Source organism: Sinocyclocheilus grahami, unplaced genomic scaffold, assembly GCF_001515645.1.
Source record: "Sinocyclocheilus grahami isolate Dianchi unplaced genomic scaffold, SAMN03320097.WGS_v1.1 scaffold222.1, whole genome shotgun sequence".
Taxonomy (NCBI): domain Eukaryota; kingdom Metazoa; phylum Chordata; class Actinopteri; order Cypriniformes; family Cyprinidae; genus Sinocyclocheilus; species Sinocyclocheilus grahami.
Genome location: NW_015505401.1, coordinates 2,630,009 through 2,649,963, shown reverse-complemented (window position 1 = coordinate 2,649,963; position 19,955 = coordinate 2,630,009). Strand labels below are relative to the sequence as shown.

The 19,955-nt window shown below is 36.8% G+C and overlaps 1 protein-coding gene across 1 annotated transcript; it reads left to right on the top strand.

The window, feature by feature from the left end:
• Positions 1-53: 53 nt before the first annotated feature.
• Positions 54-18,472, top strand: LOC107596667 (intermediate filament family orphan 1-like). Its single transcript, XM_016287462.1, has 9 exons — positions 54-1,342; positions 5,533-5,593; positions 7,120-7,215; positions 10,928-11,068; positions 12,708-12,895; positions 13,006-13,126; positions 14,979-15,068; positions 15,408-15,538; positions 16,711-18,472. The coding sequence occupies exons 1-9, from the start codon at positions 369-371 to the stop codon at positions 16,793-16,795; spliced, it is 1,887 nt and encodes a 628-aa protein (XP_016142948.1). The 5' UTR covers positions 54-368; the 3' UTR covers positions 16,796-18,472.
• Positions 18,473-19,955: the final 1,483 nt, after the last annotated feature.

Below are 19,955 nucleotides of genomic sequence, written 5' to 3'. Positions count from 1 at the left end.
TCCGCACTGAAGCGCTGCAGAGACACTCGAGAGCGCAGGTGTATTCAGGTTTCCAGCCAGGGAAGAAACAAGACATTCGTTTGGACCTATTTTAAATGTATTTCGCTGACGTTAGTAATTATAATATTCTTTGCTTGTTTGAATAGGGGCTTTGCATGCTTTCATAGTCCATATTTTGCGCTTCTATCGGTTGCTGCAGTCTCCTTCAGCGTCTTACTCAGCATTTACGCGCAAGCTGTAATACTCTTAACTCGTTACATAAGGCTTTAACGAGTTAAATGTGGACATCGCCGTGTCTTTGGGTCGCCAAACACCACCTTTGAAATCAAGCCGTTAATTATTTTGAAAGTCAGACATAGCTGGTGTTCATGCCCGATCTGCAGCGCTTCAGTTTTCCGCACCATAGCATGAATTCTCCTCTCCATCAGCAGCAGCACCAACAGCATCAGAATCCAGAAGGACCCGGTCATCCCGATTCTCCCTCCGGTTTGCTCCCCGAGGCTGCTGTCCTCGGAGCTCCTGACCCATCCTCGTTTTTCCTCGGAGAACAAACCGGCCCACAAACCGCACTTGACCTTACAGCATCCTCTTATCTGCACTTCAGTCCATCGCTCCACTGGTCCCAACCTCCTCCACCTACAGCCATGGCATTGAGGAACGACCTGGGATCCAATATAAGCGTCCTGAAGACCCTCAATCTGCGGTTCCGATGCTTTCTGGCTAAAGTGCATGAACTGGAGAGACGCAATAAGATATTGGAGTTACAGCTTCAGCAGGCTTTAAACAGCAATAACACGGGTGGATGCGTGGAGGACGGAAAAACCAAAGAAATTGGTGTGCAGACTGGGTTTATTGGGCCTATCGCTGTCCGGCCTGGGTCTTTGTCCTTTCAAAACACCAATAACTCTGCAAAACGACCCACTACGTTGTTTATGCCTTCTCTTACGACTGTCCTCAAGCTTGAGCCCAATAAAGCTGACGATGAGAGCACAACTGACCCAAACACTTATAGGAACCCAACCATCACGGTTAGTCTCTCAACACCCACCACTGAACCCGCCTCGGCCAACACCAACAACTCCAATAATGCTCTGCATGTGAGCAGCGTTGGCACCAGGACGTCTCCCAACCCTCCTCCTCGCTTCCTGCCGGGCACTATCTGGTCCTACAATCACACCCGTAAACTGGGAAGCGGATCAGAGACTCGGGTCACCAGTCCTGGAGTGTCGTGGGTCCACCCGGATGGCGTGGGTGTCCAGATAGACACCATCACCCCAGAGATCAGAGCACTTTACAATGTCCTGGCCAAAATCAAAAGGGAGCGGGATGAGTACAAGCGAAGGTGAATATGGGGAATATAGATGCTTTTTATGGCTAAATGTTTGTTAATGAGAAAGAGGTTTCTGTTTTGGGCCCTTAAATGACAGGTCTCTGCTGCAAAACATCCTGCTTTTCAGGAGTGTTTCGAGAATCATGATGGATTTGAGACATGATTGCTACCAGTTTGAATGACCTCCTGAGATCTAGAAGCTGTTTTGTGTGTTTCTTGTTAATATATAATATAATTATGGATGTTCAAATTCTAGTTGATACTGATAAGCTGATAATGGGCCTATCGCTGTCCGGCCTGGGTCTTTGTCCTTTCAAAACACCAATAACTCTGCAAAACGACCCACTACGTTGTTTATGCCTTCTCTTACGACTGTCCTCAAGCTTGAGCCCAATAAAGCTGACGATGAGAGCACAACTGACCCAAACACTAATAGGAACCCAACCATCACGGTTAGTCTCTCAACACCCACCACTGAACCCGCCTCGGCCAACACCAACAACTCCAATAATGCTCTGCATGTGAGCAGCGTTGGCACCGGGACGTCTCCCAACCCTCCTCCTCGCTTCCTGCCGGGCACTATCTGGTCCTACAATCACACCCGTAAACTGGGAAGCGGATCAGAGACTCGGGTCACCAGTCCTGGAGTGTCGTGGGTCCACCCGGATGGCGTGGGTGTCCAGATAGACACCATCACCCCAGAGATCAGAGCACTTTACAATGTCCTGGCCAAAATCAAAAGGGAGCGGGATGAGTACAAGCGAAGGTGACTATGGGGAATATAGATGCTTTTTATGGCTAAATGTTTGTTAATGAGAAAGAGGTTTCTGTTTTGGGCCCTTATATGACAGGTCTCTGCTGCAAAACATCCTGCTTTTCAGGAGTGTTTCGAGAATCATGATGGATTTGAGACATGATTGCTACCAGTTTGAATGACCTCCTGAGATCTAGAAGCTGTTTTGTGTGTTTCTTGTTAATATATAATATAATTAGGGATGTTCAAATTCTAGTTGATACTGATAAGCTGATAACTGCTGCTGAGGGTGCCTGACTCGCTCTGCCCTCTGATAACCTGTGCATCAGTCACGAACATCTCTGCTTTTAATGCAGGGCAGACTGCAGTCACTGCCTCACATGAAGTGGTTACTTTTCAAACCTGAAAAAGGCTCGACCCTGCAGGTGTTCAAGACAACAACAAAGTGGTCACGAGAGTGGAATCTGTTAAAAAAAGAGATTGAGTTGTGACTTGCAGCTTTTGTGGGATAAAATAGAGCATAAATCATTTTCCTCATCTGCTGTTAATCGTGTGCAGAGACATGAAGTAGGGCCTATATATTTCTAATGGCTGCTTTAGTTATTTGAATCAAACTGAGGTTATTGAATGGAGTATTGCAAAATCTATGGGATAAATGTGCTCTTAGTAGAACTGTGAAGGTGATATGAGGAGGTTTTTAGGAAGGGCGGAGACAGATGTGCGGTAACATATACCCAAGGCTTTTATTAATATTACCAAGCTAGAGTTGAACATGAGAAGCAAAAGCACGGAAGATCATATGTACAGTATGTAGAAGATAAGAATCAGCTGGAGGGGAAATAATGGTCGTGTTTCACATAAATGGTGGTATTCAGTCAGTCTCACAGCTCTTTATGTCCAGACCTGCAGCAGCCGGAGCGCCTGCACATTCTGCTGTCAGTCACGTACAGCAGCTTTATTTAGGGCTGAGTGGACTGTCAGTTCGCAAACTCATTACTGTCTGTTGACTCATCAGGACAGGTAAAAAAACACTGTTGAAAAGCAGAAAAGTCATTTGGGTTCTCTGTCTCAAACCCTTCTGCTTCATAACAGATGTTATCGTGCATCTCTCCGTCTGACTTCTTCACCATTTGCTCTGGTTTCAGCTCTTCTCAGACTTTCTTTTCTCTATTTATTTTCTGTTTTGGCTTTCTTATTTAGTAAGCATTATTTTGCTGTCTCATCCTCGAAAGGCTGTGCTACTTAATGTTTTTATCAATACTTTTTTTTCAGGATTCTATAAATATAAAGTACAATAGAAAAATAAAAAGTAGTAAAAGGAAGCTCAAAAGAACAGGATTTATTTCAAATAGAAATCCTATGTGACATTATAAATGATACTTTGATCAGTTGTTTTGATCAGTTTTGCCGAATAAAAGTAATCATTTTAAACTTTTGAACACCATGAGACCAACATTATGTAAACACCCCTTTCTAAAAACTGAATTCAGCTTTGTTGCAACAGTTTTGTAAAGGTCTTTTCTGTTCCAAAACAACCTGTGCAGCAAAGTCCATAAAGAAATTGTTGACAGTCTGTTGTGACTTAGTATCCTAATTAAACACCTTTGGGATGAATTGGAGCTGCAAATCAGGTTCGTTCTCTCAACATCAGTACCTTACCTCCCTGATGCTCTTTTGTCTTCTTCAACATTTAATTTGAAAAGTGTGGCAAACAGTATTAATCCCCTCTTTGCTGCTGTAACAGCTTCCTCTCTTCAGAGACGGATTTACACTAGATGTTGAAACAGGGATGCTGGGATTTGCTTCTATTTAAACTGGAGAGCATCAGGGATTGCAGGCAGTGATGTTGAGTAAAGGGGCCTGTGTTCCGATTCATCTGAAATCACACAGTTGAAATCACACTATTAATATAACAAATATTACAAAACATAGTCATAAACAGCTAAATTGACCAATGTTTGATTTAATGAAAAAAGTTTAATTTGAAAAATGTTGCAGAGAATTTCCTGACTATTTTTGAGTGATGAATGATGCAAATGAATCGTTGAATTACAAATCATTTACATGATCTGTTCAAACTGATTAACGAAAATTAATAGATTTTTTTAATCAGATAAAAACTATTTTATATTGTGCAATCCTTTTTTTTTTTTTTTTTTACAATATTACAGTTTTACTGTATTTTTGATCGAATAAATGCAGCCTTGAAAAGCATAAGAGGCTTCTTTCAAAAACATTAAAATAAAAATCATACTGACCCTAAACGTTTAAACGTTAGTGATTACCACAAATTATGTGCTTGCTCTTTCATCAAATAAATGGCACATTAAGATTTCTGAAATTAATTGAACACACTTGCCATTTGTATCATTTGTTTCATTTAGACAGCCACGGCATCCAGCAGCAGTGATCTATGTTATATCTGCATTGCAGTACATACACAAGGACTCAGAGAAGCTGCAGAGATGCAACCTCTCTCTCTCCCTCCCTCTCTCTCTGTCTGTCTGTCTCTCCTCTCCTCACTCCTGTTATCTGTCACTCCTCTATGTAATTGTGTGTTTGCACCTTGAATTGGCAGTAATGCACGGCCTCAAACTAACCTTGCAGTCCAGTGAGGATGTTTAATAAATATAGAGGCTTCTGCAATGCTCTGAATGTTAAGTAGCTTTACATAAGAACAGGGCTTGTTTGGTTCCACCTCATTGCACTATACTACTGCACTGGACAATATTACCGTTGAACAGCCACACAGTAAATTACTGTAGGGCTGACTGGGCTGATGGATCAGTTAAAAGGACTGAATGGATGCAGTCATTGCACTTCAGTTGAGCTATAGCATACTCAGAGAAATAAAAACACTTGCACATGAAGATCACTGTTTTCTTCTGTAATAGGACCAATACGTGCTTTGCAGTTGCTTCTTCCTGCTTTACAAGATCTTCCAAACAACATTAAATGGTATTTCATTGATACTGACTTTATATTGCATTAAAAGATTAGGCTAGTTTGCAAAAAATTTAAACGTTGGCCATCATTTACTCGTTTTCTTACGTGGAACATAAAAGGAGACATTTTGAAGAATGTACTGGTTGCACTTTTACAAACAATTACAGTGAATAGAGGCTGGAGCATTTACACTCAAGTAAGGATGTAAAATCACCATAAAAGTATATTAAAAGTGACCCATATGACTTGTGTACTTTGACCAATTGAATTAGTTAAGGGAACCAGACCAGCCGGTCCACTGATAGATTTGACTTTAAATTTTAGTTGATTTCTCAAGCAAAGCTAACCTGTGGTTTCAGAAGGTTTTACATATATATTGCCAAGTCTTATTGACCACTTTTTTTAACAAGTTGTTAGCTAGTTAAATAAATGACATTTTAAAGTTCCTGTTGTTGGGACAAACTATGCTGTTGTTTCTGATGTTCTGGTTTTCTGCTCTCAGATGGGAAGAGGAATACACCATGAGAATGGACATGGAACAGAGAATGAATGATCTACAGGAGGTGAGGAACACTTTTTCATGTGCACTTATAACACGTGCTGTCTACAACACTTGACTTAATTTAATTTCTGTTTTAATTTTCTAGAGTAATGTGAAAAACAGTCTTCAAATATTTGCACATTCGAAAATTTGGGGTTGTTAAGATTTTTTCTTTTTGAAAGAAGTCTCATATGCTCATCAAGACATATATTTGCATGCATATATTTGATCAAAATACATTAAAACTAGTGCTGTCAAACGATTAATCGCGATTAATCACATCCAAAATAAAAGTTTTTGTTTACATAATACAGTATATGTGTGTATACTGTGTTTATTTATTATGTATATATAAATACAAACAGAAGCATGTATATGTTTAAGAAAAATATGTTATGTTTATATATTAAATATATTTATATATAATATCAAATATAAGACTATGAATATATATAAATGTATAAACATGTGTTTGTATTTATATATACATAATAAATATACACCATACACATACATTTATAATGTAAACAAAAACCTTTATTGTGGATGCGATTAATCGCGATTAATCATTTGACAGCACTAATTAAAACGGTAATATTGTGAAATATTTTTACAGTTTAAAATAACTGTTTATAATAAATATAATTTATTCATTTGATGGCAAATCTGAATTTTCAGCAGGCATGATTTCAGTCTTCAGTGTCGCATGATCCTTCACAAATCATTATAATATGCTGATTTGGTGAGAGAAATCTTTCATACTTTTTACTTTCACTTCTGATCGATTTAATTGCTCAATTTCTTGATGAATAAAAGTATAAATTTCTTTAATAAAATCTTACTGACCCCAAACTTTTGATCAGTAGTGTGCATCACTGAGCCTGTGTAAAGAGATCAAATAAATGTTGTTGTCTGTTTTTGGTTGAAGCTTTAGTTCATATAAAGAAACTCGCTCTGAAACTGTTCGGCCCTTGAGTGATTCATTTCAGCTTGGGACTTTTGGAATGTTTTACCTTTGGGATCAAATGTCACTTGGATGAACTAGGATTCAGGGAAAGCTTTGAGTTTTCAACCGATTGAAACTGTCAATGAGTAGATGTTTAAAGGCTAAACTGCAGTAACAATTTTATATACTATATAATGCAATAATCCCTAATAATTTTTTAATTGTGAAGTTCTTTGTTTATCTCAGTGTTAATTTAATATCTAGATTAATAAGATTAAACCTAGTGTTGGTCTAAATTAGAGCTGCATTGATCATTCTTAATTCAGTTACTTCTAATTACAAAATGTTCTTAAGCTTTTCTAAAGTAACTTAAATATAAGTTGAGTTTCTAAATAATCATTCAGTATGTAATTATGTACGCTTTTGCTCTATGTAGGATTATTGCCGTACTAACATTAAGTAAAGAGTTGTGTTGGGTTTTTGGAAGGACTGTTCACTGTATATGAGTAACATCTAGATGATTTTGTCTGAGAAAATGTCAGTGTGTTTGTATAGAAATTTAATTGTTTATTAATAATAATTATGGATATGCATTTGTGTAGGACCTACAGGAGAGTGAGGTGTGTCAGGATGAGCTGGCCCTCAAGGTGCAACAGCTGAAAGCTGAACTTGTGCTCTTTAAAGGACTCATGAGTAATGTGAGTATGAGAAGCAAAACACATGCACTCTCAGCACACTCAAATACAGCTAGGGCTACAGCATACAGAACAGGAAATTATCATCCAAAATTTAAATTATACCAGTTACTCAGCCTCATGTCATCTTGAACGTAATGTCATGCTCCCTTGTAAAAAAAAGAAGTGTCTTTAATTGTATTGAATGTGCACTTGTAGTGTACTTCAGTTCTTAAAAGTATATTTAACATATATAAGTAACTAATAGAAAACCCGTACTTAAAGTTAATATAATATGAATTAAATAAAATGCCACTTAAGAGTGCACTTTCATGAGTTTTTCAATAATGTCAAATTAAAAGATTTCTTTAGAGTACTTTTTAAAATTATTACGTTTTAATAATATTTTGTCATGCAATAAAGAATTACAAGAGAAAACAAAAGAAGATATCTTAAAAAATGTTGGTAACCAAAATGTTGACGTATCGTCTTCCGTAGTGACAAGACAGTGGCTACCGTCAACTGTTTGGTTACCAACATCATTTTTGGGTGAACTATCCCTTTAATATATTTGAAATGTACTACTTTTCAACTTCTTCATTGCAATTGTGTAATTGCAAATATATTTAAGTCCTCAAAGTTTGTTTTTTTAATCAAATGTATGTCCCAGTCACATTTTTTTGGTTAAATAAACATTACTTACACTATTAGAAAAAGTAAAAAATTAATTCTAAATAATTCTATTTTCTATTTTTACATTAACAATGCAATCAATATTCTTTTTATTAAAGCCAAGTATGAATCTCATCAAGTTCGTTTTTAAGCATTTTACATTTACAATATTTGCAATAACAACATTTAAACAATATATTTTATTTGTGAATTTATGTTTGGCTATTCTTTTAAAAAGTTAACTTTTAACTAATTTGGAATCATTCAGTCATCAAAGCTTGGTAAATATTGGTCACAGACACTGAGATTTACTACCAAACTGATTACTCACTAAAAACTCCCACAGATCAGATCAGTTTTCAGGCCATTTCAAGTCTTATTTTGACATAACAAAGTGGTTGTATCTAAGTGTATGACTTGTTTACTCTTACACAAGAGGCGGGATTTATCGCATGAACCAATCACAACCAAACATAACCAGTCATATCACGAGGCATTGCCTCCTCTCACGTGACTTTCCCCCATTCATTCTCAAATACCCCCAGCAAACTCACTCCCCTGTTTGTTGGTCTGTTAAAACTCAATGAGCTCAGGGGAGGCAAGACAGATGCCGACTTCCGCTGTGACTTTACCTGTTGGTGTCGCTGTTGCACAGTGTTTCTTTAGAAAAACGAGTGATTCACAAAAAGTAAAAAATTAATTCTAAATAATTCTATTTTCTATTTTTACATTAACAATGCAATCAATATTCTTTTTATTAAAGCCAAGTATGAATCTCATCAAGTTCGTTTTTAAGCATTTTACATTTACAATATTTGCAATAACAACATTTAAACAATATATTTTATTTGTGAATTTATGTTTGGCTATTCTTTTAAAAAGTTAACTTTTAACTAATTTGGAATCATTCAGTCATCAAAGCTTGGTAAATATTGGTCACAGACACTGAGATTTACTACCAAACTGATTACTCACTAAAAACTCCCACAGATCAGATCAGTTTTCAGGCCATTTCAAGTCTTATTTTGACATAACAAAGTGGTTGTATCTAAGTGTATGACTTGTTTACTCTTACACAAGAGGCGGGATTTATCGCATGAACCAATCACAACCAAACATAACCAGTCATATCACGAGGCATTGCCTCCTCTCACGTGACTTTTCACGTGTTTGTTGGTCTGTTAAAACTCAATGAGCTCAGGGGAGGCAAGACAGATGCCGACTTCCGCTGTGACTTTACCTGTTGGTGTCGCTGTTGCACAGTGTTTCTTTAGAAAAACGAGTGATTCACACACTTTTTAATGTTATATTTTGTAATATTTGCATTGTTTTATTTTTGCACTACAAATTTTTTCTCATCCAATATTTTAAGGAGGCTCTGCCTCCTTTACCTCCTCGGAGGAAACGCCCCTGATGTACATGTACATTCAGTACATTTGGTAGTACTCATTAACTATATTTTAAAGGCAATAGAAATAATTATGAAATTACATATAAAGATGTACTTAAAGGCACAATATGTAAGATTTTTTATTAAAATATCCAAAAACCACTAGAACAGTGTTATATATTTTGCTGACTTGTGTACTTACATTATCCCAAATGTTTCGAAGAATGTTTAAATCCAGAGAAATAAGCAATTTTTAACTAGTGACACGGAGTGTGTCCATAGTGTCATTGTGTCGCCTGCCAATGATGTCATAACCCCTCGATTTACGGTTTTGTTTTGTAGAAAACATGGAAACACCAAAGACCCTTTAATATGTTGTGCGTTTTAATAGACCGGTGACGACCGCACAGAGTAGCATTATAACAGAACTTTCAAATGTATATAAAACAGTGCTGCTTTTTTCCCCACATACGCGCGACCGGAAGGAGAGGAAGCGGTCGACTGTGGCATAATAAAAGCTCCGCTGCTTTCGAGCCGTGTGTCACACTCGTTCAGCGGCCTCGTTTCGCTTCGACGGCTTTCAGCCTCACCCTGCTTCATTCTACTACGTTAACAAATCATTAGCTCATCCATGAACATGATTTCTGCAAATGTCTATTTGTTTATTTTGAATACGCGCCCTCTAGCGTAAAATGACATATTGTACCTTTAAGTCCTACTTAAGTGGGTCAAAAAGCACACAAAAAGCTAATTGCATTTAATATAAATGTAATCTATAACACATTTTCATATTTTCTGAAACATTACATTCAGTTCATACTTAAGAAGCATTTGTTTAAAGTATATTATTTCTGTAATAAGTACTCTTTTTAAATGTATGCTAAAGTGCACTTCTTTTTCACAAGGGCTGTTTGTGCGTTTCCATGCAATGAATGTAAATGTGTACTAGGTAAAGGGTGTCAAGATCACATTGGTTGACCAGCACTAAAAGCAGCTCTAACCTAGCATGGAGGAATTCATGATGGTCTAAGCTGTATTTCATGGCAGCCATTTAATTTAATGGCATTGCTCATGTAGAGTTTAAATCAACAAATCACACACACTCAGGGGTTTGTTTCTGACGAGCTCGTGAACAATATGTGCTTTCATAGCAGCTAGACTCACATTTTTTGAGAGCAGACACAGTCATCACATTTTCTGGAGAAATGAATGTGCCTTGTGCCTTTGTTCACATAAATGTTCACACACAAACACATGTGCCAAATACATGTAGAATTTCCCACCTCTATACTTTCCGCAATTTGCACTTTATTTAAATCTTTGAATGTGTTTCATGGAATTTATTATCTGAAAATGAGACATTACCCTCCTTTTTATCAACTACTTTTCCCAGAAATGATTGATCACAGAGTTCAAAGAGTTAAAAATAGCTTGTTTTGTGAATGAGTTTAATAGACACATGCCGTTCGCTGCAAATCCAAGGAACGATACAGACATCACAGTTTGCCTCATTGTGTGCCACAATAGACGTGCCACTGCGGTTTCAGTTTCATATTGTCTGGATCTCCAGTGCCTTGAATGCTAAACAGAATACTCAGAAATTAGTTATTAGTTATCTAATTACTCTTGCTTCAAATGACACACATAAACCCACACAAATCTGCTCACTTACAGAACCTGTCAGAGCTGGACAGTAAGATCCAGGAGAAGGCCATGAAAGTGGACATGGACATCTGCAGACGCATTGACATCACAGCTCGCCTGTGTGATGTCGCCCAACAAAGAAACTGTGAAGATCCAATCAAGATCTTTAAGGTATTCAGAAACTCACACTTCTGCACCTCCTCTTTTTTCTCTGTTTTTCGATTGTTATTGTTATACTACATGTTTAATCTCTCTATAGTTGATCTTTGTCTGAACACTGACATTTTTTTTGGTGTTTTCTAATTAAAAAACAAACTAATTGAAATCCTTAAAAGAAGAAAGTTACTTAAGGAACAAATTTTATAATATTTGAAAGATGCAAGGCTTTGAGAATGCAAAATTACTATTAAATGCTGAAACCACTGTGAATCATACAACATTACAAAGTCCCCAACTTTTTGTAAATGATCTCTTCTTTTCTGATAAACATTTTAATAACAGTTTCATAAGAAACGCCTTTAATGTTGGTTTCAATCCTCCATGTAAATCGAATTGGCTTAAATCTCACTATAAATTATGGCACAGCGCCAGGACGTTACCTTATAATTATGTTATTTCTAACAAAATGAAGTAATTTACAAAATTATTCATAGATGTTTGAAGTTTTTTTTAATTGCCCACTTTCTGTTTCAATGTGGACTGATTTAAAAAAAAAAAAGGACAGGAATTTTTTTCTCGAAATTCTACATTTAGAGCCTTTGATATTTTGCTTCATTTTCAAAACCCACATTTTTTCTGAAAAACAAAATGACATTATTATAATATTTATTAATTAATTTGGCACAGTTTTATATATTAACAAGACAAGAACTCAAAAAGAAACCATCATATATTACCTTTTGTAATACTGATCTCACAATATGCTTTCCAAAAAAACAACAACAACATATAAAAACAATAGAAGCACTAAAGGTTTTCAAACTGATGTAACTGCCCAAATATTATAAAATGTTTTTTCATTTTCTTTAGGTTTTTTCTTTTTATATATTTTTATTTATATATTTACATATTTGTACATCTTATATTTCTTCTTATTCTTTATTTCACATATTCTGAACTGTACAACAATGCATTATATTCTTATATTCCCCTTCTGTATTTGAAAAAAACACAGCTTAAGAACAGTTCATAAAATATTTCTTGAATTTTTATAATTTTTTATAATATTTCTTCTTGTTTTCAGCTCTGTATATAAAGTGGAATATATTAGTATGTATTATCACCCAACTCTAATCTGCTAAATATATAAGACATAAAAATATTAAGATATTGTAAACAATGTCATTATGGTGTTCTATGAAGCTGCTTTGAAACAATGCACGCTGTGTAAAGCACAGCAGAAGTAAATTTGACGTGACTTGTTTTCAGCACGAATCTAACAAAATTTAAGGAGGTTTATGCTTAATACAAGATCAATGTAATGCCTGATGCTGATGCAGTTTCAAACATATTACTGGAAAACAAACCAAAATGATCTTCTGCAGTGAATGTCATCTATGGTGTAATCTTGCACCCTTGTAATTCACACGACACCCCAGCCCCCTCTCTATGTCACTGACTCAGCTGATGTGAGTTTCTGCTGACGCCTGCTATAATGTCTGAGGCACAAAGAACTGATGTTGCATTATGGGTAGAAGAGGGGAGCGGTCCAACCTATAAATCATTTTGCATGCTTGTTTCAGTACTACACTGGGTCAAAAATGTTAAGGCTATGAAATGGCCTAACCCTCTCTTTCTCTTGCCATCTCAGGTTCCCAGCCCTCAGAACGCCATCACCTCTCGTGCCCGCAAACAAGCCTCACAACCTGCCAATGGCAGCGAGACAGATGAGCCAGTCAGCACATCTGAGAGTGATGGAGGTGGTGCTCGAGAGGATGAAGTGTGCACCCCTTCAACCCTCCAGATCAATGAAGAGATGCAGAGAATGTTGACCCAACTGTGAGCCATTGGAAATGCTTTGCAATGTTTGCCCAGAGCTGTGGTTCCTAACTGTTCTTTTTACAGTCTTTTTACAATTAATGTAATGACTTAAACCGTGTCTTTGCCAGGCGGGAATGTGAGTTTGAGGATGACTGTGACTCTCTGGCTTGGGAAGAGACAGAGGAAACGCTCCTTCTGTGGGAGGATTTCCCAGGATGCACTTTAACAGCAGACACCAGTCAGGGGGAGGTTAGTGCTCTGCATTTTGGATTCATTCTGGCTTATATGTGGTTGAAATACTGTTCTTGTTATTTCTTACTTCCTTTTTTAGTAAATGTTTATGTACATTCAAGGGTATTTTTCAAACTTTTTGCCCAACTTGATGATGATGTTTGGCACTAAAATGTGACAATTTTTTTTTATGAGCATTTTCCAGTTTTTGCTACAGTACTTTAAACACTTTTATGCAAATTACCTCTGTTATGATTGGCTAACCTCTTTGAATGTGAAATAAAAATGCTAGCGAGACCAATATAATTGCCATTGGCCCATTTTTCATTAACAGCCTTCTGTGCAAAGACTTCATGACAAAACAAAATAGTAACTCTTAGAAATGCATATTCAATAAGGTCAGGCGCAAAAATAACTGTGTCCACGTCTTTTCAGCTCTAATTCTTCACTGCGCGTCTTTAGTAAAACCTGGCAGTATTATTTTAACGCCAAAAGACGGTTTGCACTGGCCCCAAGAACCTTATTGGTGCACCTATTAAATATTCTTGGATTTTGTTGATGTTTACTTTTTAGTATTCATCTAATACATCTAAATTTATTCATTCATATCTTGTTTTTCAGTATGAGTGACATAAAAATCTTTATATCAAGATAAATTGTGAAGCAAAATGAAATAAGCCTTTTGACAGAAATCTAGTTTTATGAGGTTTATAAAAACGTTTGCCGAAAGAAAAATAAACTTAAAAGCTTATTAATTAAGCTTTATATACAATGTTAATTGTTAAGCATAAACCTACACTTTTGTTGTATTTATATAAAAACAAAAAAAATTGAGTGTTTTATAATTTTGTTTTATAAAAAAAAAACAAGTGATGTAGTGTGTAGTTTCTCTGTTTTAAAAGTAACATTTTGCTTTCCTTTCTCATCTCTCTCCCAGCATTATGCTCTGCTTTATATCATAATTCATATCTTTCCCATATTTTCCCCCCTATTGTAACTCATGACACTCTTGTCATTTCCACCACACCATTACATTTCCTCAGACACGCACTCTCTGCCGCTCCTCCTGTCTGTCTCTCTTTCTTTTTCATTAATTTCTTAATGTTTGTGGTGAACTGCTGAGTATTGCTTCATCTCTCAGGGTTGGCAGCTCTAACAGAAGCCAGGCAGTGGCAGCTTGATAAAATTCGACACAGGTTGAAACTCAGATTCACATGCTCGCTCAGAGTGTCCAAAGGAGAATGAGATTCTGGTCATCCAGTCGTGGGGTTCGCTCATAGGACACATGCAAACACACACACACACACACACACACACACACACACACACACACACACACTGCGCATATTTAGGTCAGGGATTCTTAATGTTTGTGGTGAACTGCTGAGTATTGCTTCATCTCTCAGGGTTGGCAGCTCTAACAGAAGCCAGGCAGTGGCAGCTTGATAAAATTCGACACAGGTTGAAACTCAGATTCACATGCTCGCTCAGAGGGAGAATGGGAGAATGAGATTCTGGTCATCCAGTCGTGGGGTTCGCTCATAGGACACATGCAAACACACACACACACACACACACACACACACACACACACACACACTGCTCATATTTAGGTCAGGGTACTCAGTCCAGTTTGCTGGGGGGCGGTTCGATACTAAACATTACTGACATTAGTTAATGCGATGTTGGCTGGAAGTGTGTTGCGTTTCATGGAAAGCTCAAAGGATTCAAAGTGTTTAGAGTTTTCCATCAGCGGGGTCATTAATCTAGTATTTTATTTTCCCTCTGGTAAAATCTGATCTGCTGGTGAGTGCTTATGCTTCAGCATGAGATAATGTGTCTGTGGCCTTCTTTCTATCTGTCTGAGCAGGAGGAGTGCTTGGAAAAGGTGATTAAGGACACTGAATGTCTTTTTAAGTCCAGGGAGAAGGAATATCAGGAGACTATAGACCAGATAGAGGTGAGAAGTTTACATTAACCAGCATTTTACTTTACATTCATGCTTTTTTCATTCTGTTGATTCTGACTGACTGATTGCAGTATTATATTAAGCAAGAGTACAGTCAGCTGATCATTATCACAAAATAAACCCTTCGGTTTTTGAAAAACATCCTGTCAGGGATGCAGCACAGTACTTTATCTCCTTCATACAGTCATAAATCATATATTTTATGTACATGTTATCGTATTACTCTTTTCTTGTAATTTATACTGGATGCTAAGTGCAAAGTGAATAAATGTGCTTAGAAATGTATAGCAGCCCATCAGCCCAGGCTTTATGCAGTATGTTTCTCTGTAGTTGGAACTGGCCACAGCAAAGTCGGACATGAACCGTCATCTTCATGAGTACATGGAGATGTGTAGCATGAAGAGAGGACTGGATGTGCAGATGGAAACCTGCAGGAGACTCATCACTCAGAGTGGAAACAAGTATGCAAACATCCACAAACATATATTGGATTTTGACACTTAAAACTGTTAGCATGGTTGTTCTTAACCCTGGGTTATCTTGTTTGCTCGACTTACCAACATTCTTCAAAATATCTATTAGTGCTCTTGACGCAGATTGTATTGATGCACAGGCACAGACATTTCCGTACATTCACGTTGTTTCCACACACATTCACGATAATGTTTTGATTTGTCATGTGTATGTTGCTGTGTTTAGTTATTCTGAATGGATCTGTGTACTGTAGTAGATAAATGCAGTCAGCAGGCGGTTGGTTTATGGGTTTTTGGCATCTCCATGTAGTCCTGTTCGGTATCGCAACTTGACTTCTCTAAAATGTAAAAAAGCTCTGTTGCACTGTACACATAGGCTACTATACAATTCTGTTTTTTTTTTTTTTTTAGCATTTTTTTTCTTTCATATGTGCTTATATGGGCTCCTTATATCATTTGGTTCTTTGGTGTCCTTTTGGAGTCCTATTTTGGAAAGACATTTAAATTTATCTTGAAAAAAGCTTGCTGAAAATACAGATTTTTGAGAATCACCCTTCAATCTTTTGGTTTTATAGCAAATGATGACAAAAGAAACTTTTGAAACAAGATAAATGGTCTATGCTTAATTTCATTTCATTGCGATTAATCACATAAAAAGGGTGTGATTAATTAGATCAAAAATGTGAATCTATTGACAGCCCTAATTATAAGACATCACTAAAATAATGAGTATACAGTCTAATATTTTGTGAAATGCTCTTCAGTAGACTTCATTTCTAGACTAGACTTGCCTGAGGTAAATGAACCCATTACACCCCTAATGCTAACATAGTTATCGTTATAGTTGTTTTTATAGTTAATGTTCTTTGTGTGAATGGGCCGTAAGGCAGTTAATGATTGATTTTCTGTTGCTAAATAACTTCTAGCATCGTATTGTTTCATACTTCATACCTCTGGCACCCTATTTGGTCTCAGCACCACAGAAACTGAGCAGAGTTTCATACGTTTTTTTGTTTTTTATTAAAAGTGTGAAATTTTGCTTTAGCCACGGTTAAAAGTGGCCTAACATTTAAAAAGACAATAACTGTACTATTTTTCCCGCAGCATAGGAAAAGTATATTTTGTTGATTTTTCTCTTTGTCTCTTTTCCCACCATACAGTAAATCCACTTCTTCTATACCTGGAGGTGGTACAGATGCAAACGGAGAAACAGAGAGGGATAAAACCGAGGAAGGAGGAAGATAATGATGCCATCAGATCTGAAGAAGGTGTTTGCAAGAAGAAGAAAAAGTGCCCCTCATCTCTTCATGGCACCCTTCATCAGCCCTTCTCATGTTTTCGCAGTCTATCCAGTCACTGCCTCTAGTGGTGGTAAATGGAATTACACTGTGTGTGCTGAGTGCCCAAAAGTGAACATGTCCTGTGACATTTTTCCCCTGTGGTTGTGCAGCGCAGCTTTACTGTTTTCACACCTACATAATCTTAAAAGATGAGAGTCCTGACAACATTGTTTGCTTTTATCTGCTTTCATTGAGCCCATCCACCGGCGGGTATCGATCATGTTTTCCGATCCGATGGCCAAATGTCTGAGTCATCATATTTTCAGCACCGAATACAATCACTTTTGTTTTCGGATGTCTGCTAGAGAATCACTGACAGTGTTTTCGCAAAGTTTCCATTTCCTAGAGACTCCGAGGGGACATTTGCTCTTTTATCGTTGCCGTATGTACCGTTACGTGCCCCTGTAAGCCGTGGGTCAGTAGGTGTGTTGTGCTTCCTGTCTGAGCTGTTGTAAATACTGGGCTGTTAATGCTAATGAAGGGTGGAGGTAACTGTAGCCTGCACGTCCCCCATCTCTGTGCTCAAATTCACACAAAATATATGACATTTCATGCTAACGGTATTGTGCTGATGCCAGGCTGCTTCGGAGTCTCGGTTGTATTTGCTCTCAGAATAATGAACGCTTTGACTTCCTCTCTTGCAGGTGGAAAACATGAGTGATGGGTGAGGTCAGATGAGTGAGATTTGAGGATGTTATGGCTCGGAGTAGACGTCAGAGCGTTACGCATGTCAACTTCTGTTATTTCCTTTTTACTTTTCCCCTCATTTTTCTTCTTTGAGATCAGCGGTATTGAGTCGTTTTCTGATTTCAAAAACGTGGATTTCATGAAAATGCTGTATATGTAACGCTGCTGTAGATGTGAGACCTGCTTCAGTCCATTTCAAAGGTCTTTCTATTTTGGATAGTAAAATTTGGCATTTTTCTGTTTCGTAGACCTTGCTGGTGCCTCTGATGGCTGAGATTGATGCAAAAATCTGTTTGTTTGTCTGACCAGTTGTTTTCAATGGGACCAGTCTTGTAGTCCAGACTAAGATGACATGAGTGAAGTCCTTTAGAGCAAATTATATTCATGATAGGGGTCTCCTTGATCCTTTGGAGTTTTTAAGAGTATCCTATCTTGTTACAATAGATAGGCCTACCAGTGGACCTTTAGAAAGTGAGATCCTGATAGGTTATACTCACCAATGAATGATCTTACTAAATACTCTATGAAATGTTTGACAAACTTAGGATCTTACAAACAGCAGGATCTTATGGAAATCCTTTTCTGCCTCAAAAGAGTTTAAAAAAGATAATTGTGACTGTTTCTTGTAATCGCGAGGTACTTTATTTCACATAATTGCTATGTTATACGTATCTGTCATTTGCGAGTTTGTTTCTCGCAATTACAACTTGATGTCTTGCAGTGACTTTATTTCACATAACTGCAACCCTATACCTACATTTGCAGCTTTATGTCTCACAATTGCGCCTTTCTTTTTTCATAATTGTGTTTTTATCTCACAACTGTGACTTCGTATCTCATTGAGACATATTTCTTTTAACTTTGACATATCTCACAGTGACTTTGTTACTTGTAATTGCGACTTTCTGTCTCACAATTACAACTTCATTTCTAATAATTTTCTAGTGACTTTATATCTTATGATTTGACATTGTTTCTTTTGACTTAATATCTCAAAGTTGTGGCTTTGTTTTTCATAATTGCGATTTCATGTCATAATTGCAACTTTGTTTATTGTAATTGTGACTTTATATTTAATAACATTGTTTCTTGCAATTTGGACTTTATATCTCACGTTTCTCGTAGTGACTTTTTTTTTTACTCTGACGTGGAAAGGGGGAATATTTGGAGACTGATTTTTTTGTATGCATCCTGCAAATTAAGATTTGGTGAACTATTGAGTGTGAGATCTTGATGGGTTTGATTTATTGGATTAGACCTGTTAGAGATCTAAAAATCCCATGAAATCCCATGAAATATCATGAAAAATACAAATTTTCTTTTGTACCCACCTAAAAGAGTGAGATCCTATTGGGTTAGATTCGCAGGAGAATGATGTTTCAGCCGTTTTCTTGAGTAATATATCATGCAAATGAATGTAATCTGATTCTAGTCTAAAGTTCTCAAGAACCTCACATGATTTGTAATAATCAGCTCTTTTTTTGGTAGAGCACTCTCTTAATTCTAATCAAACAGGGACCCACAGGGACTAATACAGTAGTTCCTGAAGAAACTGACAAACCGACTTCTGGTTGGCTTTGTTGGTCATTCATATCTGTAGTCAAATATGTAGTCTGCGTGTAAACCACAGCTTGAATTCAAGAATAGAGACTAAAACTCTTTGAAAGAGACATTTCGAGTGCCAAATGTGAAATAAAACAGTCAGGAAAGATACTTCACACAGTGAAAATGAAAACCTCATGCTTTTGAAAACATGGTGCTGTACACCCTGTAAATTTCCGCTGAAGAAAAACAAAGAGTGAAAGCATTAATAAACATATTACAGTACATATCACTTTCTATTATGAGCCAGAACAGAATTTAATCTTTTAAACAGTATGTTATATACCATCCTCAGGTTGTTTTTCTTTTTAATCTTGTTCTATTTTTTTGCACACTGATTGATGAACAACACTGTGTGTCTGCCTTAGGTTTTTCCCTCTGACGACTGTGTAGTTCTGTAGGGGTTTTGCAGATTCATTGCCATTTTATTTCTATCAACAAGTCATTTATTTCATTTAAAAACAATGTTCTATGGGTACCAATTAAACTCTGTAAAAATCTTTGTTTGATTGGAAAAAAAAAAACCAGCCCAGAAAAATAAAAGGATGCGCTTGACGATTCATTAAAATGTTACAATTTGATTTTGAGGAAAAGGCTTTGTTTATCTGTGAACTAAATATTGCATTTCTGCTGCCAATAAGAAGCGCTGTAAGCCATTGTTCATTCACGGATTTTTTAATTATTATTATTTTATTTTCGTTTTTTTTTTTTTATGTTGTTTCGCAGCACTGAGCTGAACTACGTGTGTAAGATATGTATGCATGTGTAAATGTATG